The following is a 24162-nucleotide window of genomic DNA, read 5'->3' on the forward strand; positions in this document are numbered from 1 at the left end:
ATCAGTCTCCTTAAATAGGCACGGAAAATAAGAAGCGAACAAGTCTTGGCGACGTTGAAGCCACAAAGTGTACCAATAAATATGGATTGGCGAGTTTAAAGAAGAAACAAAAAAACTACATTTTCATATATTTTTTTTTCTTCCATAAATCCACTTTTCAACTTAAGCAAATGATGTTTATCTCTAAATATTCCTCAAATAATGTTTTAAAATTGGAAAAAAATATGTCTTGACGACAAATTTTTGAAAGATAAAATAATCTCTTAAATTTCCATCTTCTTAGGATTATTTACCAAAAGTTAATGTTTAGAAAAGTAGTACTAGTCAACATGTAGTTGTTAAATATCTTTAAAGTTTTAAGTTTTAGTAATGGTAAATCTATTAGAAATAATTGGTCATAATAGTAAAACAACTACTAATTAATTTGTTCGGATACTACTAAAAACATATTGCTAATTTATAAGCCAAAATATACAAAAAAATAATAATATATTCTATGATAAATATGTTTTTTTTCTTTTTTTTTTTTTAGGGACGAGCAAAGAAGTAAGAACGCACGTTATGACCATGCTGCTCTAAAAAAGGATCTAATTCCTTTTCTAATGATGAAAAAATTATTATATGATTCCTTTTTCACCAACTAAAGAAAAATAAAAAAATGTCACGCTCCGGCAATTAAGGTATTTATCATCCTTAAAAGAGGTAGCAAATATATAGAACCGACAGAGCCGTAGACATTAGAAAGAGAGAGAGAGAGAGATAAAGAGAGATCTGATCCTTTGAAGAAACAACAAAAAAAAAAAGAAGAAGAATGGCATCGGCGGATGAAAAGGTGGTGGAAGAAAAGGCGTCCGTGATTTCAAGCTTGTTGGACAAAGCCAAAGGTTTCTTTGCGGAGAAGCTGGCGAATATCCCGACGCCGGAAGCCACCGTGGACGACGTTGATTTCAAAGGCGTTACACGTGAAGGAGTTGATTATCACGCCAAGGTCTCCGTCAAGAATCCTTACTCTCAATCCATCCCTATTTGCCAGATCTCTTACATCCTCAAGAGTGCCACAAGGTGATCTTCTCTTCTTTTTTTTTTCTTTCTTTTAATTTATAATTTCTGTACCGTCTGATCTACGTTAACTCTTCATCGGACGAACGAAATTTAGGAAGCAAAACATATATTTAAAGAAAAAGAAAATCCGGATTGTGCACTTGTTATTACACAGATCATGATATAATCCGTATACCGGATCTATAGCCTAAGGCTTCGAATAGAATTTGTGATTCTAAATTTTGAGAATTTTTACTTATAAATGTGCATGGTACTTTTCGTTAGGTGTATCCGATCTTTGTATTAATGAATCAAAATATGCATCCGATCTAATGTTTGATTATGAATTGATAAAAGTATTTGATATGTATATGGATTTCGTTGGTAAATTGTCTGCCTCGATATATACCGAAATGGCTAGATCTGATTTTCTTACTAATTGTATACGTTTCGCATTGTGCCGCATTAATACATATATCCATATACTAATTTCATTATCCATGTGCATCGATGATATCTAGCATTTATATGAATCCTAGGCTAATGTATATATTTACACATGTATACAAAATATTAAAATACTAATAACGTTACGCACACGTCAACGTCATGTGTAGGTGTAGCGTTTGTTTGTTCATCATGTGATGATTAATAATGTTTGTGGCATGCGTAGGACGATCGCGTCAGGCACAATACCGGACCCGGGCTCGTTGGTTGGGAGCGGCACGACGGTTCTGGACGTACCCGTTAAGGTGGCTTATAGCATAGCGGTTAGTCTGATGAAGGACATGTGTATGGACTGGGACATTGACTATCAACTCGACATTGGGCTGACCTTCGACATTCCTGTTGTTGGTGACATCACCATTCCTGTCTCTACTCAGGGAGAGATCAAGCTCCCCTCCCTTCGCGACTTCTTTTAATTTTATTTCAACTATAGTTTAATCATAATCTAATTTTCAATAACGTACGATCTATAAACATAAACGATCGGAGATAACATTTCTGGAATCCTTCTTTTCATGGTTGATTTTGTTATTGGATTGTTAAGGAATAAGGATTTTATTGGTTTTTTATGTATGTTGTGGATTATAACTTTGGTTAGCTGCTTCGTATAAAACTATGTTTCTTATTTTCATTATGTCGAGAGTTTGGACATCTGAGTAAAAGTAAGACTAAAACTACAAGTGCAAGAATACGGGTCTTTACAGGTCATAAGTTCGATTACCAACAACGGAAAAAACTAATTTAACATGCTTATTCAAACCATAATTTCTCAGTTATCCCATACAAAATGAATACTCGACTATTTTCCCCAAGTCACGGAGATTGATGTAAACTTCGATGAAAAATATTTCTCCTTCTGTTTCATATAAATTTCATTTTTATATATTTCACGTATATTAAGAAATCATTTAAACATATAAATATATCCCTCCTTAATATACTTCTAAATAAATTAAAATGACTAAATTCAGAGACTATTAACTTTAAACAAATGGTAAATCTGAAAATTAGTTACAAAAACTGCATTAAGAATATAAAACTATATTTTGCTAAACAAAAAGTCTTAATCTAAAATGATACTTTTTGTTAAACCAATGGACTATATAAACAAGAGAAAGAACGAATAAACAAAAGTTTGAGTTAAGAGAGCAAATAGGCAAAGGGGGACCATGAATGAATGTAGGTTGTCTCCAGCTAACCATAATTGAGAAAGATTAGTTAGGAGCAAACTGATCTTAATCCACTTAAACTAACTAAAGTAATGCATTTAGTGTTACAAATCCAAATTATCTGTCTATATTCTTTCAAATTATTGAACTAGAAAACAGCTGTTTAGATAATTGTGGAAGACTCAAACACAAAGTTGTATCTTGTATACATTCAAAATACAGTAAAACCAAAACAATGTACATAAATTGATGAACATTAACTCTAATTATCTAAAGTAGTTTTCAAGGGGAGAACGATATAATACGTTTTACTCCCACTTTTTCCTTTCATCTTTCTCGAAAGAATCCTCGGACGTTGACGCAAAAGTCAAAACAGTGTAATGAGCTGGCGAATCTTTATTGGCGCATTCGGCATCCCCACCGATACGCAGCTTCTACTTTTCTTCCACCAATATGACCGTTAAAATCAGACTCAATTTAATACCATTCCCATTTTCCACTGCAATAATTGACCCTAATTGTGTTAGTGGTTAGGACAATCACATTTATTTTTTCGTTTTCTTTTAAAGAATTGATTGCACATGAAACACAGGACATATAAAATATAAAATTCAACATTCTCCATCACTAAAGTTTGGTTTATATAAATCACATAAGCTAGAGGTAATTAATCAGATAAAAAGACCCAAAAAACACACCATGACAGATTCCGAACATGTTCGTCCGCTAGCTCCGGCGACCATACTTCCGGTGAGCGACGAATCCGCCTCCAACATCAAGAACACTCGTCGTCGCAAAAATCGAATCAAATGCTTAATCTGCGTCATTGCAACATCTATAATTCTTATCACGATCGTGTTGACTTTAGTTTTCACGGTGTTCAGAGTCAAAGACCCGATCATAAAAATGAACGGCGTAATGGTCAACGGCCTAGATTCAGTCACGGGGATTAATCAGGTCCAACTGTTGGGGACAAACATCTCAATGATCGTTGACGTGTCGGTCAAGAATCCAAATATGGCGTCGTTTAAGTACTCCAACACCACGACGGATATATATTACAAAGGAACGTTGGTGGGTGAAGCGCATGGGCTACCGGGGAAGGCGAGACCGCATCGAACTTCGAGGATGAACTTGACGGTTGATATTATGATTGATCGGATATTATCAGATCCGGGTTTGGGTCGAGAATTAACTAGGTCGGGTCTTGTGAACATGTGGAGTTACACTAGGGTTGGTGGTAAGGTAAAGATTTTGGGGATCGTGAAGAAGCATGTGACCGTTAAGATGAATTGCACGATGGCTGTGAACATTACGGGCCAGGCGATTCAAGATGTCGATTGCAAGAAAAAAATCGATCTTTGAGGTATACGTTATAGGATCGATCGATTAACTTTTTTTTTTCTTCTAATGTTTTGTTTTGTTTTTCAACAACGTGAGATATGCGGATTAGAATCTTCCATGACAGCAGTAGCACCAACACAAAATACTATTTACATGTTCTAGTTGCTTTAAATTATTCTGTTTTTTTTAAAAATTAAAAAAATTGGGTCATTTTATTTTTAGCACGATGATAGACTTGTTTCTTTATCTTTTCTTCTTTTTACAAAAATTTTTGTACAGTTTATCGGATTTTGAATGGAGTGAACATAAAGTCTAAGTTAAATATATATATCAACGTTCCAAAAAAATGACCCGACGTATTAAAAATTTTGGTTCGTAGTTGTACGCCTTGGTTAACTGGTTATATATATATATATATATATATATATATATATATATATATGTATATATATTTAAAAAAAAATCTGGTTAATCAGACTAAGTGGTCGATTTAAAAATTATTCGTGTGGTATATTTTATAATCAATCATTCTGTCTTTTAGCATTTTCACATACAATTTTGCTAATTTAACTATATCCCATTGTTTGCTCTAATCTTGTCTGATCTTCATGATTAGTTACATGCTCTTAATCGTTTATTTGCCAGTCGACCATTAGCAGTTTTTGTTAAACCTTACAGGACCTCAGGTCTTTAATTAGTACGAACCCCAAGAGCCAAGAGCGGTTAGTAAAATGGCAGTGAGAAGCCTTGAATTACTCAAATCGAACCAAAACCAAAAGTCCAAAACGAATATCAATGAAACATGACAACGAATAAAATATTTTCAAAGAGGACCCATCAACTACTTTCTCTGTTATACTAAAATTGATGTTGTGAGTTTTTTTGTTGTTCCATAAAATTTGATATGTGGCCATAGAAAGAAGATAAATAAAATTAATATTATTAAACAAATAAAATAGTAATTAATGTAGGGATTATTAGGGATTTTGCCTTTTTTTATAATGGCATTTATGGATTTTGCTCTTTTTTAAATAATTTATGGATTTTGCCATTTTTTAACATTTAAAAATATACGTATTTATGATTTTTTTTTGCAAAAATACGTACATTATACCAAATACTAAACCCTAAGAACAACTGGAACCGACTAAACCCAAACATAACGAATGAAACACATGTTAAATCATATTTTTGGAGCCTAAAAAAGGACAAATCCATAAATTATTCAAAAAAAACAAAATCCATAAATGCCATTATAAAAAATGGCAAAATCTATAATTAATTCATTAATGTATAAAAGTTATTTTTTTTTTAATTTGTGTGCAAAATACACAATATCAAATTTCTTATGGACAGAAGGAGTAGGAAATTGACAAATATTGTTAAACAGTCGATGTTACATGGCTCGAACACATTTTATACAATAATAAAAAAATACAAATTAAAACAAGGAAATATAATATTCCTTGGGGTTGGGCCACTAAATTAATAAAACCTAACTTACTAATAAATGCAAATTTCAGTTTCCAAACAATATTAAATGCATCAGCTGCAATTCCCACCCACCTCTTCTTTCTCTTCTCCTAACTAAATTAATTAAAATTAAATTTTCAAAAAAATAAAAAAATAAAAATCTCTATCACTCTCTTCTCTCTCTCTCTCCCACATGGACCCAGACTTCTTCTTTACCATCAGATGTCAACAGTCGCCTCCTCCGCCTCCGTCTTCCTAGTCCACCCTCCTTTTCCACCGTCGCCACCGCACGGTGGTAACCACTCTTACCTCACAACTCTAGGCTTTGGCTACTCCATAGCCATAGCTCTCGGTTTCCTCGTCCTTCTCTCAACCGTCCTTTTATCCTCATACATCTGTTGCCGTGACTCTCGGCGCCGCACAACCGCCGTGGAATCCGCAGGAGATCATGGCGGAAGTGTAATCCTTCCTCGCATAATCTTCGTCGCTGAAGAAGACAATGAAGATCTCGAAGCAGGTGATGTCGTCGTGGGACTCGATCAAGCCGTCATCAACTCTTACCCTAAGTTCCACTTTTCGAAGGATTCCTCCGCGGCTTCCTCTGATGGCTTTGGTGGCGGAGGAGATACGACGTGTTCGATCTGTTTGTGTGAGTATAAAGAAGCGGAGATGCTGAGGATGATGCCCGAGTGTAAACACTACTTCCACTTGTGTTGTCTTGATGCGTGGCTAAAACTCAACGGATCTTGTCCTGTTTGTCGGAACTCGCCGCTTCCGACGCCGACATCAACGCCTCTGTCAACACCTTTGTCGGAAGTTGTGCCTCTTTCGCAGTACGCCGCCGATCGGAGGAGAGCGAGAAGATGATATTATTATTACACAGATCCATTCGCCTAATTAATTAGGGTAATTCCTAGTATTATTTTTGCTCCGTTTCATCACAACGTTCCTGATTCAGTGATTTGTAATTAAAAATCCGTCAAAAGTGGAGTTTGCCATTAATATCATCGAAATGAAATCCAGTTTGAATCATCTACTTACCTCACAAAATTTATCCTTTTCTATTGACGTTTTTGAACTTTTTTTGTTTCCCCTATCAATATGAGCGGTTGAAAATAAAATACGCGGTCGTGTTTTGTAACTTAAATAAAAGCGTTTGAGTTTGAACAAGGCAACTTACTTTTTGAGTTCTTTTGTTGGTCAAGGGTCAGAAACTAACTTTAGTTAAATATTGGATTTGTTGAATGTCGGAAATAGATGTTTCTAAAGTTGGGAACAAAAAGAGTTAAGGTTGTATACTTTTTTATTTTATCGGGAGTACAGACGTTGATGAATTTACCATCGTAAACTCGTAGGTTCAAATGTTGGTCGAGTTAAAGTGTAGTCTATCACATTTTGTGATTTTTTTTGTCAAACTAACCGATGGCAACATATTATACAGTAGAAGCGTTGCCTTCAAGCAATTCTGCATATCTACGTGATCTGAAGTTTCTTGTGGTTCGATAATAGCCGAATTTTTTTTTTTCCGTAAGGCGCACGTTAGTCACACAAATCATAAGAAGGTTGGGGGTAGTGTGAACATTATATTTATACATTTGAAAATTTTGGTTAGTCATAATGAAATGTGAATGTGTTATTTGACTTAGACTAGTCCACGAATTCCCTTTTTCCTACACGGCACCATCTTGTGGTATAGTTGTTGGAGCTTAGTGGTAAGATGTCTTTGTAATTAAGTAATTAACCTCGCTTTAATTTAGATTTATTCTCTTTCTAACTACTTAAAATACATAAGATGTATATCACCTAGGGAATGTAATAGACATTAGCATTGCTACATTACATGTGAATAATAAAGTAGTAGTAGTAGATTAATAGGTTAAAATCTAAGTAATTTGACCAAAGCCGCTTAGTGAAAGAGAGAGTTACGTCGTGAGCCTATACGATATTGGACACGTGTCGTGAATCTAACCGTGGTGTCGGTTACTTAATGAAAAGGTATGACGCACCATCAGCGTTTTCTTCCTTTTCGTTGCCTACACGTTTCGAGGCTCTGCTTCACCGTCAATTAACGTCCGTTTTCTCCCTTTTCGTCGTCAAAATACTAACGCCGTTAAAAACCCTATTTCAAAATGAACTCTGAACCACGACGTTCGGTTCCCGAACCTCAGGCTCGTGGTTATAAAGCCTCGTGTAAAACCTATTATTTGCCTTTGCTTATTCCTCCTCTCCTTCTCACGTTTGGATATTTTGTGTTGAATTTTGGAAATCGGAGAAATTGAATTTGAAAAATCAATGGCGGAAGAAATTGAGAAATCTGTGCCGGCGGAGGAATCTCTGATGGAGAAGATCGCTGAGAAGATTCACCATCACGATTCGTCGTCATCGTCTGAATCCGAGTACGAGAAACCTGATTCGCCTTCCGCTGTGAAGGCGAAGATCTATCGTCTGTTTGGCAGAGAGAAGCCTGTTCACAAGGTTCTCGGTGGTGGAAAGCGTAAGGGTTTTATCTTAATTTAATCTCTCTTTTCTTTGTTTTTATGTCTTTTGTGTGATGCTTGATCTGCAATGTTAGGGTGTAGTTACTCGTATAAGATCGATTGGTGATGATATGATGCAAACATGTTTACATAATTTGTCATACCTGCATTTTCTTGTGAATCGATCCTTTCCAGTCCATAAGAAGACTTGAACTTTAGGGATAATGTATTTGGAATTGACTTGGTTGATTAGATAATAGACATTTATGTTTCTCTTATGTTACTGTTTGCTACACCTTTTTGATATGAATGCAATAAATTGGCTTTATTGGTTTATCTATCTCATGTCATTGGCCTTATTTCTCTTTTCTCAATGACTTTTTGCAGCTGCTGATGTGTTCTTGTGGAGGGATAAAAAACTCTCAGCTGCTGTTCTTGGTGTCGCAACTGCCATTTGGGTTCTGTTCGAGCTGGTTGAGTATCATTTGTTGAGTCTTTTGTGTCACATTTCGATACTCGCTCTTGGAGGCCTCTTTTTATGGTCCAATGTTCACACATTTATCAACAAGTAAGATTCAGACCCTTGATCATGTTAAGCCCTAGATGTTTGTTATTTCTCTGGTTTAAATGGTCTTAAAGCCTTTTTTCATTTTTGCAGGGCTTCACCACAAATTCCAGAAATCCATGTTCCCGAGGAGGCTTTCCTTGTGATTGCTTCTTCTCTGAGAAACGAACTAAACCAAGCTTTTGTTATTCTACGAAGCATTGCTTTAGGAAGGGACCTAAAAAAATTCCTAATGGTATGCTCAATCTTTGTTACTGACATTTTGCTGTGTTTAGTTACATTTTCAACCTTTCTCTGTTGAATCGTGTATATTCACCACTTAGACGGAACATAATATCTTAAGTATCTTCTAGCAACAATGTGTCCAGTTACAGTATGCTAGCCCATTAAGACCGTGCAAGTAACTCATTGTTCCTGAATCTGATGACGAGATTTGTCATGTCAGGTTGTCGTTGGTCTATGGATCATCTCGGTCGTGGGCAATTGGTGCAATTTCCTGACTTTGGTGTACTTCTGCTTCGTGATATTGCACACAGTGCCAATGTTGTATGAGAAACACGAGGACAAGGTTGATCCATTGGCAGAGAAAGCATTGAAGGAGTTGCAGAAACAGTACGTGGTTTTTGATGAAAAGGTTCTCTCTAAGATTCCTATTGCTTCTCTCAAGGCAAAGGCAAAGTTGGGTTAAAGAGAGACGTCTATGGTTTTCTTTTTGCATTTTTTGATCATGTGAAATTGGTTGGCACTTGCAGAGTTTTACCGCTAATGGCCCAAAATGTCCTTTTTAAGTTTTTTTTTTTATATCACATTTTGACTACAATTGTTTTTTTCAAATACTATTTTCTTTCCAGCTATGTATGGAGAATTCTTGAGCTCATGAAACGTGAGACATGGTTTTGTTTTGGACTTTCCACATATATAGAAGATATGGAAAAGTAAGAAAATAATGAATTATTTTGTTGGAGTAAAAGTTCATGACAGAATAGAAAAGTAATTATTATTTCCACTCGAAGTCTTCCTCTGTGTCCAACATTTTTCCCCAAAGAGATACATCACGGGAAAAACAGTTTGATTTGTTTTTTTTTTTTTTTTTTCATTTTTTCCAAATGAATGGTATAAAAAAAGAATCAATGGAATATAGTTGTGAGAGAGATAATTACAACACAAGAAGCAAGAGATTCGGATTATAGATTCCTACAAAACGTGTATAAAAAGTATATACCAAACCCAGTCAAGTGAGTAATCTGGAGAGCCTGTTATTACTATCTGATGATGTAAGAGGCACCGTTGAAAACTCCGAATCAGATTGTTCATACATTGGTCTCTGCGTAGAAGAAACAGTAGCCTTCTCTTGCTCTTTGTTTGCTGCATCTTCTGCTTCTCTTCTCTCTCGCTCTTCCGCGTCTTTAAGTAGAAAGTCGACCCACATGTCTGCGAAAGACTGAGCCAAACAAAATAGACAGGAAAATCAATCAAATGTTCTTATTCAATCCTCAAGAGTTTTTTTTTTTTTTTTTTTGAAGCTATTGATACCTGATTATCTGACGCAATATTTGGATGAGAATCCGGTGTACCACCACCACCACCACCGCCTAAGATGCCACCGACTAAGCGACCCGGGAAGCCCAATACACCTCTAACAACACCTTTACCTGCAGCTCCTTGCTGTGCCAATCCTATTCGCTGTTTGTCTTCCTCTGAGAATCCAAGCATTCGAACCATTAGCTCCAACACCTACACAGATGAGAGAAGGATAAGCTTACGGCCATTTTGCATAAGCTATATGTGCTAAAATTTATAATAAAGTGTTTTCCTCTACAATTTTTATTGTTCTTCTAATTCCACAAATCTTACCTCTCTGCTGTGATTCCTTTGGAAGTACGTAACCAGTAACTTGATAACAATACGCCTGAAGAAACAATATGATAAGATGATCACAATCTGAAGAAACATGGAACAATATGTACATAAAAGTCATTGACCCACCTATCAACAAGAAAATCGGAGTCCATTGACATTCTATTGAGCCTAGTCATGCTCTGCTCAAGAACACGCTTTACTTTTGCATTGTCTTCTTCAACCTTGCTTACTCTGTTTTTCCATTCTGCTGCAACATTTTCTGCGTGCAACAGCTTCGATGTGATTTCCTCCTTTTCTTTCTTTGATGACTCTACCCGTTCATCAACATCCTTAAGAGACAGAAAAATAGCATAAACGGAAATCCATATGGCATATCAGGTAGTTGACAAAGCAAAAAATTAGAGAGTTTACTTTCAAACGAGCTGAGAGTTTCATTGCCTCTTCTTTAGCCACTGCAAGCTCTCGTTCAAAATGTTCCTACAACATTATAAGAACAGGAATACATAAATCAAGGTTACACTTACACCTTAAAAGGGGAAAACAACTTTCACAATTAATACAAACCTTAGCTTCAATTTCAGCGTAGTACTGGCCAAGAGCAGTTTGAAGATTTAAAAGTTCCACATTTTTGGAGTCTATTGTTCTCAAACAATTCGCAAGCTTTTGATTCAAGTCTTCAATTATACCCTTGGACTTCCGGATTTCAAGGTCGTTGCTCGACTTTATTTCCTCCTGATTAACCATTGTCTGCCTAAGAGCTTTTTCTAAACCTAGTATCTGAGACCTCTGATATTCATTCATCTGGCGAAGTTCTTCAATCAATCTACTATCTTCATCCATTTTCTCAGACTCCTCAGATTCCTGTCAGAATTTATCAAGAAAAGATTTATAGACTTTTGTTCACAGATACCAAGAAAACATTATCAACAACTCACAAGTAATTCATTACAACGTAAAAGTTACAATTAGAGGATAATCAATAAACTTGGCGAAATTATTGCAAATTTTCAGGTAATATAAAATAAACATAGCTGGGAGCTGAATAACCTCATTAGCATATAGTAATTAGTAAGTAGGAAATTAGCTTTAGGATAAATAACCTTTTCTAACAGGTGTTGTTTGAGCCGCTTTAGTTCTTGCCGTGCCTTATCCTTTTCTCTTCGTGCTTCCTCCAACTCCTTTTCTAGCCTCTGCAAAGATTTCTCCATATCTTCTTTCCCAGGGAAGCTTTCGGGCTTTTCCTAATTATAAATGAGGAAAAGCAGAAGGGACAATAAATAAATGCTTGCCCCATAAATTTTCGCATAGAAACAATGTTTCTTTTGTTTAAAGGGCTAACTGAATCAAAAGTTAGCATTAAAGAACCTTGTCCAAACTACTACGATGTCTACTAAGAGCCTCTGTTCCCTCTGGGAAGAGTTTCCTACTTGTTGACATCTGGCTTGCTTCCAAAGCAGCCTCTAATTCACTTCGTTTCAACTACACAACAGAAAGAAATGTAGATCAGTTTCAGAGTCCAAAGCTCAGAGGAAACTAAAAATGAAAAATTCCTTGCTAAGAAAATAAAAAGTTTTACGACCTTAAGCTCATTATTTTCTTTCTCCAGAGCTTTGTTAATCTCTTTTAGATTTTCTATGGAAATTCCAACACGCTGCTCCCCACAATTCAACTTCATCTGCAGTTGTTTGATTTCAGCCAATTTTGCATCCAGTTCATGACGTAATTTGTTACTCTCCATGAGTGTCTGCATACAGTTGAAATAAATATCTAATCATTAAACAGATTATAGTACTGTAATGTAAAAATGGTGATACCTAAGCAACAATTTTTTTTTTAAGTTCATAAAGATTAAATACTTACTTTTTCCTTATCTAACCTCAGAGACTGGAGTTCCTCCTTGAAAGAGTCATTTTGTTTCCGCTCCCCTAATTAAAGCAAGGTGAATGAGAGAATAACAGATAAGAAAGATATAAAGAATCAGCCAAGCTACTAGTGTTACTATATACCCTGTAGTGAAATCTGCAGATTTGCTGATTTTTCTCGCTCTTTCTCAAGTTCTCTAGCCTGAGCAGATGCCATTGACCTGGTTCTCTCTTCCAGCATATCTGCAAACTCCTAAAAGGCATTCAGATTGTCGTTTAGAGTTCTGCGTTCAGCAAAAAGCACACACCAGAGTAATTTATTGGACTCTCATTACAGAGAATAAGGTCATTTACGTATCTAACTAAATTTTGAAGATTTGGTTCTGAAACTCTGATACAAAATAATAGATATATCTAACAATTAACAAACAAACATAGCTTTTATTTGTTTTAGAAATGGCACATTACACAAGAGAAATACCTTTTCTTTTTTATGCGACTCGGAATCATTCTCTGTCCCGTTTTGTTTTGAGGCAATGCCATTGTACATTTGGTTTCGGCTTTTCCAATTAGTCGGGGATTTTTGTGACCTGTTGGGTGAATGATCACCGTTTCCCTACAAAAGACAATTAGTTAGTCTAATGATTTAAGGTGAGAAGCATCGGTTGCATCAAAATACAATATACCATACACTACGCGGTCACACATTACAACTACATAAGATGTAGCATTCTTCCTGAATAAGAAACAGCAAGTAATAAGCTGTATCTACCATTCTACCTTGATAGCATTATTGTTTGATGCCCTGGAAAGATCCATTCTAGACTCTTTAGGAGCAGCATTAGTTGAAGTCAAATTCTGTTTCAACGAGCCATTCTCCTGGTTCAATCTGGAAATCTGATCCTGTAACCAAGTGGCTTCTGTGTGAGAAAAGAGCAGGAAACCAATGTATGACAATACTCTTGATCATTCTTTACCTCTTTTTCTTTTAAAAGAGCCGCATAATTTACTGAAAGAGCTTTGATTTCTGCTTCTGATTCTTGAAGCTTGTTGATCTCTGCTTTATATCTCTCAATCTACAAAATTGAGCATAAATAATAAATAACTACATTTCTCAGAGTTTTAACACACAAACTAAGACTTCTGATTAAAGCAACATTCCAGTAACTGGAAGAAGATGATTCAAGAATGAGCAAGAAGAAGAAGAAGAAGAGAAATACCTCATGATTAACAGGCGATTCGACACCATTGGCCATTGGAGACCTCGATACAGACCTCGAATACCTAAATCCATTAGAATTCCTCCGATCAGAGTCTAAGAAATCACCGCCGCCATTGGTGGACCCATAAATGGTGAGATCTTCATCATCATCTTCGTCGTCGTCGTGCACATCGTGGGCGATCTTGTTCAAATTCTCCTTCAAATTGGCAACCGAACTCCACATAGCTCAACTCGTAAGAAAACGGACAGAGTCAGAGAATCCTACTCCGAGAATTTATCAAAGGGACAAGAATCTTCCTCTGTAAGATTATTATCGCGCAGGTAGATCCGATCCGAGAAGGTGGATTTTCATGATTTCAGTTGTCGGGTCAACTTGTCGGACGGGTCGGGTCATCAAGTCATTTAGATTTTACAATCAAGGCCCAATATATTATTAATGAGCCGTACCTTAAATCCTAATGGGCCTAATCCACATCCGTTGATTTTATAATTCCATGCTCTTAACGGCTACGATACAATCTCATTAGCCCTAATATTCAGCTCAAACACTTCACACTTCACACTTCAAACACTTCATACAATCTCATTAGCCCTAATATTCAGCTCAAGTCGTTTCTATTAGCAGTTGTCATAAGAAAATAAATACTTCTTTGGAACTGAAAACCCTTAAAAATCCACAGAAGAAGTAGAGAGAATCAATCACCGACCATGGTTTTCGCTTGGTGCGGGTCAGCATCTAAGTTTGCTTCCTTCCGTTTGTGGTCGAGTCCGATCTATCTCCGCCGTCGTGAACCGCTCGAATCTAGCTCGCAACTCATCTCCGCTGCATCCCTTGGTCTCTCGTGGCTGTCTTTACTCAACGGCTATTGATCGGCAGAGCTCCAACCAAATTAAATGCTTCTCCGATTGATTGACTCCGAGATCGATCTATTCTGCTTTGCAATTTCATGATCTCGATTTTGTAAATACTCGTGCATTTTGCTTTAGTTCCTAAACTAGTAGGAAAATCATGTTTGTTTTTGCTGATTATAATAATGGTTTACGTTGCAATAAAAATAGCTAATTAAGTTGACATATAATTATTATTCTTCTTCCCGGATGATGAGCCGACTCCAGGAATAAACCCGTACACAATTGAAGATAATGGAGGTAAGACTGTGAAATTGACTAGAGACTATCAAGGGGAACATATTATAGTTGTAGCAGGCATGCCCTATGATTATGAAGATTTTGGATTTGTTTTTCCACTAACTGTGAATTATACCAAGAAGATCAGTGGACTCCGCCTCAAGTTTAATTAGGTGCACGGTTATTGATCATGGTTCTTCCATGCCTGATGATTAATTGATCGGGGGAATTATTGGGAGGATCAACGGCTGTGTGATTTGTTGTCTGATTCCAAGTAAGCTTTGTGAATCAAAATCCATGTAATAACTGCAAATTAGTGTAAGGTTGTACATATAGATAGGCATGATCCAAGAAAGGTTATAATGTTGTTTTTTTCTTTCATGGCCTTTTGCAGAAACAAGGATTACAGACACAGTTATTTGTGTGCAATATTTGATTACAGCGCAAAATTTTCCTTGTACAACTACATGACCACGGACACCCGAAAGTACGTGTTATGGTTGAAAGATGTGAAGAAGTTTTTGGAGGAATGAAAGGTTAATTTCGACGATAAGAAAAAATTTCACATGTGTTTAAGCATTTTACACAATCTTTTTGAGAATTAATATATGGTAATGGCTTTCAAGTTCAGATGCGAGTTTGGTATTCACTTTTTATTTCCCAGTGCCCATCCAAAGATAAATCGACGAGTAGAATCATGGCAGAACCCATCACTAGAGCTTTTACTAAGTAGTCATGACATTAACCTATGCTTTCACTAAGTAGTAGTAAAACTTCCGAGTTCTTGAAAATGTTCAAAATCGATTGTGAATTCTCCATGACCTATGTACATTGTACAACCAGAAAATCGATATCAACATGTATTAGTGACATCTTTCATTGTATAAACCACCAAGAATTTGGCTTATGGTATATCTCTCACATACAAATTTGAATTAGAACACACATCAAATAAGAACTTTTTTCAAGATTTACACTAGTTGCAATATTTAAGGTTGCATAATATCAAACACACAAACATATACACACAAAAAAACAAAGCCTATGTCCAAAAAGTTGGATTTAGCTTCTACCAAAAAAACGAAAAAAGCAAATGATTTTCATGATTTCATGATTTCAGTTGGTGGGTCAACTTATCGGACGGGTCGGGTCATCGGTGGTTCTATTAAAGTATTAACTCACTCAGGTTAATAATACAGGTTAATAATTAAAGGCCCAATATAGGCCTCACTCACAAAAAGATGGGCCGAATCCACATCCGTTGATTTATAATTCTAACGGCTATGATACGTCGCATTAACCCTAATAATACATGCCCTATATAAAGTAAACTTATCTAAAGTTACTTCAACATACATTGCTCTCAATCTAGGGTTTATAGCTCATCTTCTTCCTCGCCTTTACTGCGATTTTACTTAGCTTTCAAATTCGTCTTGTATTTTTTATCTTTGATTATCGTGTTGGTTTTTATCTGTATCGAGTGATGCGATGAAGAGTTAATATCGGAAAATATAACAGATCGTGGGGCGAATCTCGTCTCACGAGTTGATGTCCGATTTTATTATGGTTCGTATTCGCTGAGCATCGAATTCGTTATCGCATATTTAGAAATTACGTAACGAAGGACCTATGGGTGAAACGCTTTAATCAATGCGTATTCAAGCCAAGTTTACCTTCGGAAATTCAAATCGGAGATTGGTGGATTTATCCGAGATCTATGGTTTCAATTCCAGATTTCGGTTTTTCATCCCTTATGGATTTAGTTTTCGATTAGATTCTGTTGGTATTAAAATGTGAAATAGAAGAAAAGCGAAGGACCCAGCAGGGAAGCGAGTAAACTCATGAAATGAGGCTTCTCTAACAATTTATTTAACCTTCGTAGATTGAGTCTCCAAGAGCTCTTTGATGATCTATCTTCTTGTGGATTGTCTTGTGTTTTTGGTGTATACTTGTTTGATATGAAATTTCTTTGTTGCTTTTGTTAAAAAAGCAGAGATTGTGTGTATCGGCTTAGTGCCATCTAATGCGCTTTGTACGAAAGATTTCTCTGCGAAATCAATTTGGGGCAGATGGGCAGTTGTGATTCATTGTTAATTGAATAGCTCAACAATCATCTTCCCCACAATTCTTTTTATTTAATTCTTTCACGAGATCTGTAACAATTTCATTATTACTCACATCGACGGGAATAACTGAGTTAATAATGTTAACGCTTATCAATGAAACGAGGAAGTTTATGTATGGTTAATCGATCAATTACTGGGAACTGTTGAAAACAATGAAAAGCAAAGATGTGTGTGTATCGGCTAAGTGCGTTTAAATGCACTTTTCACGAAAGAATTCTTTGCAATATCAATTTGGGGCAGATGGGCAGTTGTGATTCATCGTCAATTGAATAGCTTAACAATCATCTTCCCCACATTTTATTAATCTGAACAAAAAAATGGCTTAACTAAATCGACGGGACAGCTAAATCTATAAGGCAAAAAAAAAAAAAAAAACGTTATCAGACGTTTTTGATGTTCTACAATGGATTACTTACCAGATGGTCTAAATCGAAAATTAACATGATTCAAAAACACATTGAAATTATATTGGTGGAAATTCTGGTGACAAATGACGTATTTAAAATGTGAACTTCAACATATGGCCATATGGGGAAACATGATTAGGTTAATCCCTGTAAGAATGACATTGCAAGTGAGGACTACTAAGATATTGCTCAAGTAGTGTTCTGTTTATAATTATTAATCACTTTGTGAACTGTTTCTGTTTCAAAACAGAGACAAATGACCAAATCACATGATCTTGAGTGGTGCTGGCTGAAACCTGTATCCTAAATTCCCAACAGCTACTAACTAAGATCTCTCTTGGAAGTATTAAGAAGACAAGAAGCCCAAATCTCATTAGCTGGTGGCGACGGCTGGACCCAGTGACCAGGAATCCGGCTGTTATATAAAAATCAACACCTTTTCTTAAGAGCCAAACATCAAAATCTTGTCTAAACTATGAAATATTACTTTGATAACTTACCTTCCTCCGGGACTCAGATATGCATCCCATTCTCTTCTGATCTGTATTTTTAAACGATAAACCAGCTGAATAACTTCTTTAAATAAGAGATAAAAGTGATGGGGATTTCAAATAAAAACACACCTCAATAAGTTTACCCATGTCGAAATTGCTTCCGTAGTAGTAGTGATAGAACTCGACTGGTAAATTCGATATATTGTCGCAACCATTTTTAGGAGCTTTCATTGTCTTTTCACAAGAAGCTGCAATATTATTGCTATCTTTATCTGTGTCTTTGTTGGTTTTGTTACTGGCAGTGAGAGTAGTGTCCTCCTCAGAGGCAATGACATTCTCTTCGGTCTCTGTGTTGATTAGGGACTGAGCTTGGGTTTCCTCTTGCTCCACCGCAGCTCGAACACTTTCGAAAAACTTGTCATCTTCTTCAGGAAGGAAATGCCCTGCATAGTGTCCATATAACCCATTTACTTTAGACAGACTCTGGTATCAGAACGCATTGAACTACTTCAGATTATTGACATACCTTGCTTCTTTAGTTTTTCAATTCTTATGGAACGTAACTCTTGCATTTCCTCAACAATTAGGGCTAGTTCAAGCTGAAATATTGAAACCAAGAGATTGTTTGAGAAAAGCGAACCGGAAATAAATACTCAAAAAGGAATTACACATTATAATGTCTGAGATGGCTTTAGAAGTCTCACCTCGGGTTCTAGTCTCCTTCGCTCTCGTTTCGCCTTGATCTTCTCAATAGCCTTCATCTCGTCGACCTGAAACAGATAGACCCCGTTAGATACCGAAAGGAGGAACATATATTATTGCTTTACCGCTTATGAATTCCACACCAGTAATATTACCTTTCTATTTGCCATGTCCTTGGCCATTTCTTTTTCCCTCCATTCATCGGCCTCTCGATCAGCTTGTTCAAATCTTTCAGGCTCCTGAAACCATTTAAACAGGATGATAGAGTTAAGAACTCAACTAGTGCAATATAAGATAAATAGAGCATACAAATCCACCTTAGCACGCATCTCAGCAACACACCGTCTCTTTCGCTTCTTCCACAGTTTGTTCCTTTTCGATTTCTTCATTTTGCAAGTCAATCTTATTGCTGCAGATTTCTCTTCCCATGGACTATTCTCATCAACAACAAACCTAAAAGGCTCAAGCTGTGATCTCAAGGTAGACATCAAGGAGTTAGCAGCTTCCACTGAAAGCATCTCCTGCTGTCCCAAATCCATCTTCATAGCTTCTAGATATCTCAAACACTCTACTCCTGAACCTTGTTCTACAATTTCCGCTGAACCTTTAGCATATTTGATCATCTTCAATGCTTCCAGTTCCTTCTCCCTACATATACCCCAACTTATAAGAATTCACCAACAGTGAACTAGATTGTAATTCACTATCTATATCTATACCCTAAAATCGAAACTCCGATACTCAATCGATTCATTAACACAAAAATAAAATTTCATGTGGCCTTACACTGATTTAGCCAGGTTAAGCGTATCTTGGAGTTGTTTGAGCTGATCAGTTATGTTCTTTGGAGTCCAAAACATACCACAACGAGGCGGGTCCGGAGGTAACATCGGAGCCCAGTGGAACGGAGGATTTGGAGGCTGAAAATTCGCCGGATTCATCTCGCAGAGTCTCTTACCAGAAAACCCTAAAGCTCCACAACCTAATGTGAGAGCAACGAAGATAAAAATGAATTAGAAGGTAGCTAATAGATGATAAATCATTACGAAGGTGCAAATTGATAATCGTGAGATTGAGACTTACATTTAAAATAATTTCTACGGAGGAGACATCGGCGAGATCCGACGCCGGCAAAAGCATAACGAAGAGCGCGCGAGGTAGAGAAGATGCTTATGAAATAATTGGGCTTTTAAATTGATACTTTTAGGCCCATTTTAAAATATAAGCCCATTCAGAAGTTTTGAATCCGCCTAAGTTCACTGAATCGACAAAAATCTGCTAAGACAAATTTTCAAAGTTAAGAACTAAAACGTACGTTACCACTTTTTTCTGCTTTTGTGATTTTATTCTCTGTTATTGACGACTTTGACGTTGATTTTGAGGATACTCTTAGGGGGTGTTATTGGTTTGAGATTTAGAAAGACTTTTAATGAGTTTAAAAGTTATGTAGAATATGTTGTTATTCAATCAAGACTTTTAAAAACTCTATTACAATTTGGTGTTATTGGTTTGAGATTTATAAAAAGTAATCTAAAATCTTTATAAATCTAGTGTTATTGGATTAAGAGTTTTATAGAGTCATTAAAAGTTTTGTGTTATTCAATTAAAACAAAAGAATCTTGGATTGTTGATAAATTAAAATATTATGTTATTGGTTTAGGATTTTATATAATTTTCTTCATAAAAAAAGTCATGAAAACTCCCCCATAAAATAGAGAGATTGTGAATAGAGTCCATGACTTTGTATGTGTCAGCAATCTTTGACACCGGAATCGTCTCCGTCGTTGCTTCTCCTGTTCTCCAGCAATTTCAATTTCCAAAATTGGGGAATGGAGGAGACAAAGACATCTGTTTATGAGATGATATGATCTGTTTGTGTTTTTTGTCTTAGTCAGCCACTAAAAGAAATTGACAGACCCACACAAACTAATGATACATGTAAAGACAACCTTGTTAATGGAGTTTTTGTGTAATCAACAATTCCATTAATAGACTTAACGTAACGGATCAAAAGGTAATTAAAACCAGTGGATTTTTCACTGCTTAACCATTTAAATCGGTTCTAAAAATAAAACATGTGTCAAAGACTCGAACATCGATTCCAAAACAGTAAACAAACAAAAAAAATACAAATATAAAGAAGAAAAGGCGTAGAATCGATTCAAAATCTGTGAGTTACGAATCCATAGAGAGAAAGGTTTTGCATTTGCAACCTTTCTCAATTTGGTTCTGTAAATTTTCTTGATTTTGGATCTAGCAATTAAATCTCTCTTTCTCTTGTTCAACAATGGCGGATCAAACGAAGAAGAGATACGTTACAAGCGAGGATTTGAAAAAACACAACAAACCTGGAGATTTATGGATTTCGATTCAAGGTAAAGTTTGCGACGTTTCCGATTGGGTTAAATCTCATCCCGGAGGCGAAGCAGCGATTCTCAATCTCGCCGGCCAAGACGTCACCGACGCGTTCATCGCTTACCATCCCGGAACCGCATGGCACCACCTCGAAAAGCTTCACAATGGCTATCACGTGAGAGACTTCCACGTGTCTGACGTGTCACGTGATTTCCGCCGATTAGCCGCCGAGTTCTCCAAACGCGGCCTCTTCGACAAAAAAGGTCACGTGACTCTCTACACGCTCACGTGCGTCGGTGTAATGCTCGCGGCGGTTCTCTACGGCGTTTTGGCGTGTACCAGCGTCTGGGCTCACCTCATCTCCGCCGTCTTACTCGGTCTCCTCTGGATCCAGAGCGCTTACGTCGGCCACGATTCCGGTCACTACACGGTGACATCAACCAAACCGTGTAATAAACTAATCCAGCTTCTCTCCGGTAACTGTCTCACCGGAATCTCAATCGCGTGGTGGAAATGGACGCACAACGCTCACCACATGGCTTGTAACAGCCTTGATCACGATCCAGATCTACAACACATCCCGATCTTCGCCGTCTCAACCAAATTCTTCAATTCGATGACGTCACGTTTCTATGGCAGGAAATTAACATTCGATCCCCTAGCTCGATTCTTAATCAGCTACCAACACTGGACATTTTACCCAGTAATGTGCGTCGGAAGAATCAATCTCTTCATCCAAACATTCCTATTGCTATTCTCGAAACGCCACGTCCCAGATCGAGCCTTAAACATCGCCGGAATTTTAGTTTTCTGGACATGGTTCCCGCTCTTAGTCTCGTTTCTTCCAAATTGGTCAGAGAGATTCATCTTCGTCTTCGTTAGCTTCGCCGTCACTGCGATTCAACACGTTCAGTTCTGTTTAAACCATTTCGCAGCAGATGTTTATACCGGTCCACCTAACGGAAACGATTGGTTCGAGAAACAAACCGCCGGTACGCTTGATATATCGTGTAGATCGTATATGGATTGGTTCTTTGGTGGATTGCAGTTTCAGTTAGAGCATCATTTATTTCCTCGGCTTCCTCGTTGTCATCTCCGGACAGTATCTCCGGTGGTTAAGGAGCTTTGTAAGAAGCATAATCTTCCTTATAGGAGTCTTTCGTGGTGGGAGGCTAATGTGTGGACGATAAGGACTTTGAAGAATGCGGCGATTCAAGCTAGAGATGCGACTAATCCTGTGTTGAAGAACTTGCTTTGGGAAGCTGTAAATACTCATGGCTAAAAAATCTTGATTTCAACAGATCGTTTTAATTTGTTGGTGTTTCGTTTGTGGACTACTTCTTAATTAGTTTGAATCTGTTTTAGGTGTAACTCTACCATGATCAAAAATACATAATATATATTTTTTTCTGCTGAGTTTATAATTTTCATATCACTGATTTGCCACACATGCTTACTTGTTCTACGTATAAGACGGATCGTGCAGGTCTAATAAACATGACAAAGTACTCCACCGGAAAGACGGAGCTTTAGAACCAAATTGTTTGAGTTCACGTCAATGTAAAGTTGTATCTTCAAGGGTTCATGCTTTATACAACAAATGGGACACTCAAGAACATTAATGAAAGCATTTGCCAAATTAATTCGGAGTTTTTTGACAAAAGAGAAAAGAAAATAAAAAGTCTTATTTGCTTATAAAACGTTGTGTAACTTTGCTTCATTAATTTTGTTTGCTTCTTGTATCAAATTGCTTAGACTTGGACCTCCCTCGATAAACTAGTTGGGCCTCTATGAAATCGTTTCATTTAATTATCTAAAGATAAGTGGGTTTTCCTATAATTATTTTTGTAATTAACAATTTATAATCTGTTCAATTCTCATAATGGGCTTTTCTTTGGTACCTGAAGCCCTAACCATAAATGGACCGTCATATAATTTCAAATTTGTGATAATTATTAGAGAACTTTCAATAGTCTTTGTCGTTGAAGATGACAAGTCAAAGAATCGTTATCCATGCGGACTGAAAGATTATCCTTAGAGAATTTTCCTGACCTATCCTCGCGTCGCAACCTTCTCGTCTTCTCTCTCAATCCACAAAGCCAGCATATTCCTTCTCGTTTTCATGTTTGCTCTAGTTTAAATCTTCAATCTCCTTCCCGGTTTTTTCCATTCTCCGATGGCATTCCTTGTTCGTTCGCCGGAAATTCCCACTGTCTCGGCGAGAATCTTCTCCGATTCGAATTCGAGTGTTATTAGTCATGCGTTTATGAGGAGGAAGGTTACGGTTTCAGCGATTGACGCAAGAGATTTGTCTGGTGTTAAGAATCAGAAATCGAGATTGTACGGGAGATTCTCAGCTCCGGTGAAAGAAGACTGCAAGATTAGCAGAGACGAAGAAGAAGATAAGCAGAGTTACTACGTGAATATGGGTCACGCCGTTCGTAGTATCAGAGAAGAGTTTCCTTTGTTGTTCTACAAAGAGCCCAATTTTGACATTTACAGGTTTGAAGTTTCTCGATTTTGATTGAACCGCTCTCTGATTATCTTTCATGCTTATATCCCAAATTTGATCTGTTCTTGATTAGCTTTTTGTCAAATTGGTTTCCTTTTAATTAGCTTACAGGGTATATTGCTTAATCTGTTCTTGGTTAGATTTCTTAGAGAATGATCACTTCTTAATTAGCTCTTTCTGTTGTCTGATTTCGCAGAGATGATATTGTTTTCAGAGACCCTGTGAACACTTTCATGGGGATTGATAACTACAAATCCATATTATGGGCCTTACGTTTCCATGGAAGGATCTTCTTCAGAGCACTCTGTGTTGACATTGTTAGTGTTTGGCAACCTACAGAGAACACTCTGATGATACGATGGACTGTTCATGGAATTCCTCGTGGTCCTTGGGAGACTCGTGGTCGATTCGATGGTGCTTCTGAGTATAAATTCGATAAGAGTGGGAAGATTTATGAACATAAAGTCGATAACATCGCCATTAATTCGCCTCCAAAGTTTCAAATGCTCACTGTTCAAGAGCTTGTTGAAGCCATTAGCTGCCCTTCGACTCCCAAGCCCACCTACTTTGAGTTCGGAGATTGATTCATCATCATAGTGTTGTGTATAATCCAGTATTTCGTGTGGTTATAGATAGAGTGGTGTGTATATAGATGAAGAAGACACGATATAAATAAACCCAATAACATGAATACATTTAACCCTTTCATGCGTATATTTAAGAAAAGCCTACATATGTAATAGATTTTCTCGGTAATTTAGGGGTGTTATTGGTTTGTGATTTAAATAGAGTTTTAATGACTTTAATTGTTGTGTAGAATCTGTTGTTATTCAATCAAGATTTTGTTAAACTCTCTTAAAGTTTGGTGTTATTAGTTTGTGATTTGTAAAAAGTCATTTAAAATCTTAATGAATATTG

The 24162-nt window shown here is 36.7% G+C and overlaps 9 protein-coding genes across 9 annotated transcripts; 7 read left to right on the forward strand and 2 right to left on the reverse strand.

The window, feature by feature from the left end:
- The first annotated feature begins 635 nt into the window (after nucleotides 1-635).
- Nucleotides 636-2173, forward strand: LOC9316286 (desiccation-related protein At2g46140). Its single transcript, XM_021027015.1, has 2 exons — nucleotides 636-1062; nucleotides 1715-2173. Exons 1-2 carry the CDS (start codon nucleotides 812-814, stop codon nucleotides 1962-1964), a joined length of 501 nt encoding a protein of 166 aa, XP_020882674.1. The 5' UTR covers nucleotides 636-811; the 3' UTR covers nucleotides 1965-2173.
- Nucleotides 2174-2894: 721 nt separating this feature from the next.
- On the forward strand, nucleotides 2895-4271 carry LOC9316287. Its single transcript, XM_021027179.1, has one exon. It carries the CDS (start codon nucleotides 3417-3419, stop codon nucleotides 4080-4082), a length of 666 nt encoding a protein of 221 aa, XP_020882838.1. The 5' UTR covers nucleotides 2895-3416; the 3' UTR covers nucleotides 4083-4271.
- A 1136-nt stretch (nucleotides 4272-5407) lies between these two features.
- Nucleotides 5408-6568, forward strand: LOC9316288 (RING-H2 finger protein ATL67). The gene has a single exon (XM_002880175.2). The coding sequence runs from the start codon at nucleotides 5757-5759 to the stop codon at nucleotides 6399-6401; it is 645 nt and encodes a 214-aa protein (XP_002880221.1). The 5' UTR covers nucleotides 5408-5756; the 3' UTR covers nucleotides 6402-6568.
- Nucleotides 6569-7489: 921 nt separating this feature from the next.
- Nucleotides 7490-9484, forward strand: LOC9316289 (reticulon-like protein B5). Its single transcript, XM_002880176.2, has 4 exons — nucleotides 7490-8028; nucleotides 8399-8579; nucleotides 8670-8811; nucleotides 9022-9484. The coding sequence occupies exons 1-4, from the start codon at nucleotides 7827-7829 to the stop codon at nucleotides 9262-9264; spliced, it is 768 nt and encodes a 255-aa protein (XP_002880222.1). The 5' UTR covers nucleotides 7490-7826; the 3' UTR covers nucleotides 9265-9484.
- A 188-nt stretch (nucleotides 9485-9672) lies between these two features.
- On the reverse strand, nucleotides 9673-13846 carry LOC9316290 (golgin candidate 4). The gene is made up of 15 exons (XM_021028842.1): nucleotides 13519-13846; nucleotides 13276-13374; nucleotides 13079-13201; nucleotides 12780-12914; nucleotides 12443-12551; nucleotides 12297-12361; nucleotides 12016-12180; nucleotides 11802-11915; nucleotides 11537-11677; nucleotides 11001-11297; nucleotides 10848-10913; nucleotides 10563-10765; nucleotides 10431-10485; nucleotides 10110-10310; nucleotides 9673-10017 (listed from the first exon to the last, which is right to left on the reverse strand). The coding sequence occupies exons 1-15, from the start codon at nucleotides 13741-13743 to the stop codon at nucleotides 9808-9810; spliced, it is 2208 nt and encodes a 735-aa protein (XP_020884501.1). The 5' UTR covers nucleotides 13744-13846; the 3' UTR covers nucleotides 9673-9807.
- Nucleotides 13847-14105: 259 nt separating this feature from the next.
- Nucleotides 14106-15194, forward strand: LOC9318119 (uncharacterized protein At2g39795, mitochondrial). The gene is given in 4 exon segments (XM_021028846.1): nucleotides 14106-14267; nucleotides 14269-14416; nucleotides 14589-14907; nucleotides 15043-15194. Coding segments are annotated over 4 exon segments (645 nt in total). The 5' UTR covers nucleotides 14106-14228; the 3' UTR covers nucleotides 15182-15194.
- Nucleotides 15195-17142: 1948 nt separating this feature from the next.
- Nucleotides 17143-19732, reverse strand: LOC9318120 (U11/U12 small nuclear ribonucleoprotein 59 kDa protein). The gene is made up of 9 exons (XM_021028844.1): nucleotides 19461-19732; nucleotides 19164-19359; nucleotides 18695-19025; nucleotides 18533-18616; nucleotides 18380-18445; nucleotides 18202-18274; nucleotides 17805-18118; nucleotides 17682-17722; nucleotides 17143-17596 (listed from the first exon to the last, which is right to left on the reverse strand). The coding sequence occupies exons 2-9, from the start codon at nucleotides 19316-19318 to the stop codon at nucleotides 17503-17505; spliced, it is 1158 nt and encodes a 385-aa protein (XP_020884503.1). The 5' UTR covers nucleotides 19319-19359; nucleotides 19461-19732; the 3' UTR covers nucleotides 17143-17502.
- A 635-nt stretch (nucleotides 19733-20367) lies between these two features.
- On the forward strand, nucleotides 20368-22148 carry LOC9318121 (delta(8)-fatty-acid desaturase 2). Its single transcript, XM_021028843.1, has one exon. The coding sequence runs from the start codon at nucleotides 20665-20667 to the stop codon at nucleotides 22012-22014; it is 1350 nt and encodes a 449-aa protein (XP_020884502.1). The 5' UTR covers nucleotides 20368-20664; the 3' UTR covers nucleotides 22015-22148.
- A 520-nt stretch (nucleotides 22149-22668) lies between these two features.
- LOC9316292 lies at nucleotides 22669-24050 on the forward strand. Its single transcript, XM_021028845.1, has 2 exons — nucleotides 22669-23234; nucleotides 23441-24050. Exons 1-2 carry the CDS (start codon nucleotides 22909-22911, stop codon nucleotides 23826-23828), a joined length of 714 nt encoding a protein of 237 aa, XP_020884504.1. The 5' UTR covers nucleotides 22669-22908; the 3' UTR covers nucleotides 23829-24050.
- The last annotated feature ends 112 nt before the right edge of the window (nucleotides 24051-24162 follow it).

Source organism: Arabidopsis lyrata, assembly GCF_000004255.2.
Source record: "Arabidopsis lyrata subsp. lyrata unplaced genomic scaffold ARALYscaffold_4, whole genome shotgun sequence".
Lineage (NCBI taxonomy): Eukaryota > Viridiplantae > Streptophyta > Magnoliopsida > Brassicales > Brassicaceae > Arabidopsis > Arabidopsis lyrata.

Bases quoted from the DNA above. Each gene is read 5' to 3' on its own strand.
- LOC9316288 (XM_002880175.2), top strand. From the start codon at position 5,757: ATGTCAACAGTCGCCTCCTCCGCCTCCGTCTTCCTAGTCCACCCTCCT.
- LOC9316290 (XM_021028842.1), bottom strand. From the start codon at position 13,743: ATGTGGAGTTCGGTTGCCAATTTGAAGGAGAATTTGAACAAGATCGCC. The intron at 12,915-13,078 runs GTAGAATGGTAG...TGTCTTTTGTAG, and splicing joins CAAACAATAATGCTATCAAG to GGAAACGGTGATCATTCACC. The intron at 12,362-12,442 runs GTATATAGTAAC...TGCTTTAATTAG, and splicing joins TCTGCAGATTTCACTACAGG to GGGAGCGGAAACAAAATGAC.
- LOC9316286 (XM_021027015.1), top strand. From the start codon at position 812: ATGGCATCGGCGGATGAAAAGGTGGTGGAAGAAAAGGCGTCCGTGATT. The intron at 1,063-1,714 runs GTGATCTTCTCT...TGGCATGCGTAG, and splicing joins ATCCTCAAGAGTGCCACAAG to GACGATCGCGTCAGGCACAA.
- LOC9318121 (XM_021028843.1), top strand. From the start codon at position 20,665: ATGGCGGATCAAACGAAGAAGAGATACGTTACAAGCGAGGATTTGAAA.
- LOC9316287 (XM_021027179.1), top strand. From the start codon at position 3,417: ATGACAGATTCCGAACATGTTCGTCCGCTAGCTCCGGCGACCATACTT.
- LOC9316292 (XM_021028845.1), top strand. From the start codon at position 22,909: ATGGCATTCCTTGTTCGTTCGCCGGAAATTCCCACTGTCTCGGCGAGA. The intron at 23,235-23,440 runs GTTTGAAGTTTC...CTGATTTCGCAG, and splicing joins CCCAATTTTGACATTTACAG to AGATGATATTGTTTTCAGAG.
- LOC9316289 (XM_002880176.2), top strand. From the start codon at position 7,827: ATGGCGGAAGAAATTGAGAAATCTGTGCCGGCGGAGGAATCTCTGATG. The intron at 8,029-8,398 runs GTAAGGGTTTTA...GACTTTTTGCAG, and splicing joins GGTTCTCGGTGGTGGAAAGC to CTGCTGATGTGTTCTTGTGG. The intron at 8,580-8,669 runs GTAAGATTCAGA...TCATTTTTGCAG, and splicing joins GTTCACACATTTATCAACAA to GGCTTCACCACAAATTCCAG.
- LOC9318120 (XM_021028844.1), bottom strand. From the start codon at position 19,318: ATGAATCCGGCGAATTTTCAGCCTCCAAATCCTCCGTTCCACTGGGCT. The intron at 19,026-19,163 runs GTAAGGCCACAT...GGGTATATGTAG, and splicing joins CTTAACCTGGCTAAATCAGT to GGAGAAGGAACTGGAAGCAT. The intron at 17,723-17,804 runs GTGTGTTTTTAT...TTAAAAATACAG, and splicing joins ACATGGGTAAACTTATTGAG to ATCAGAAGAGAATGGGATGC.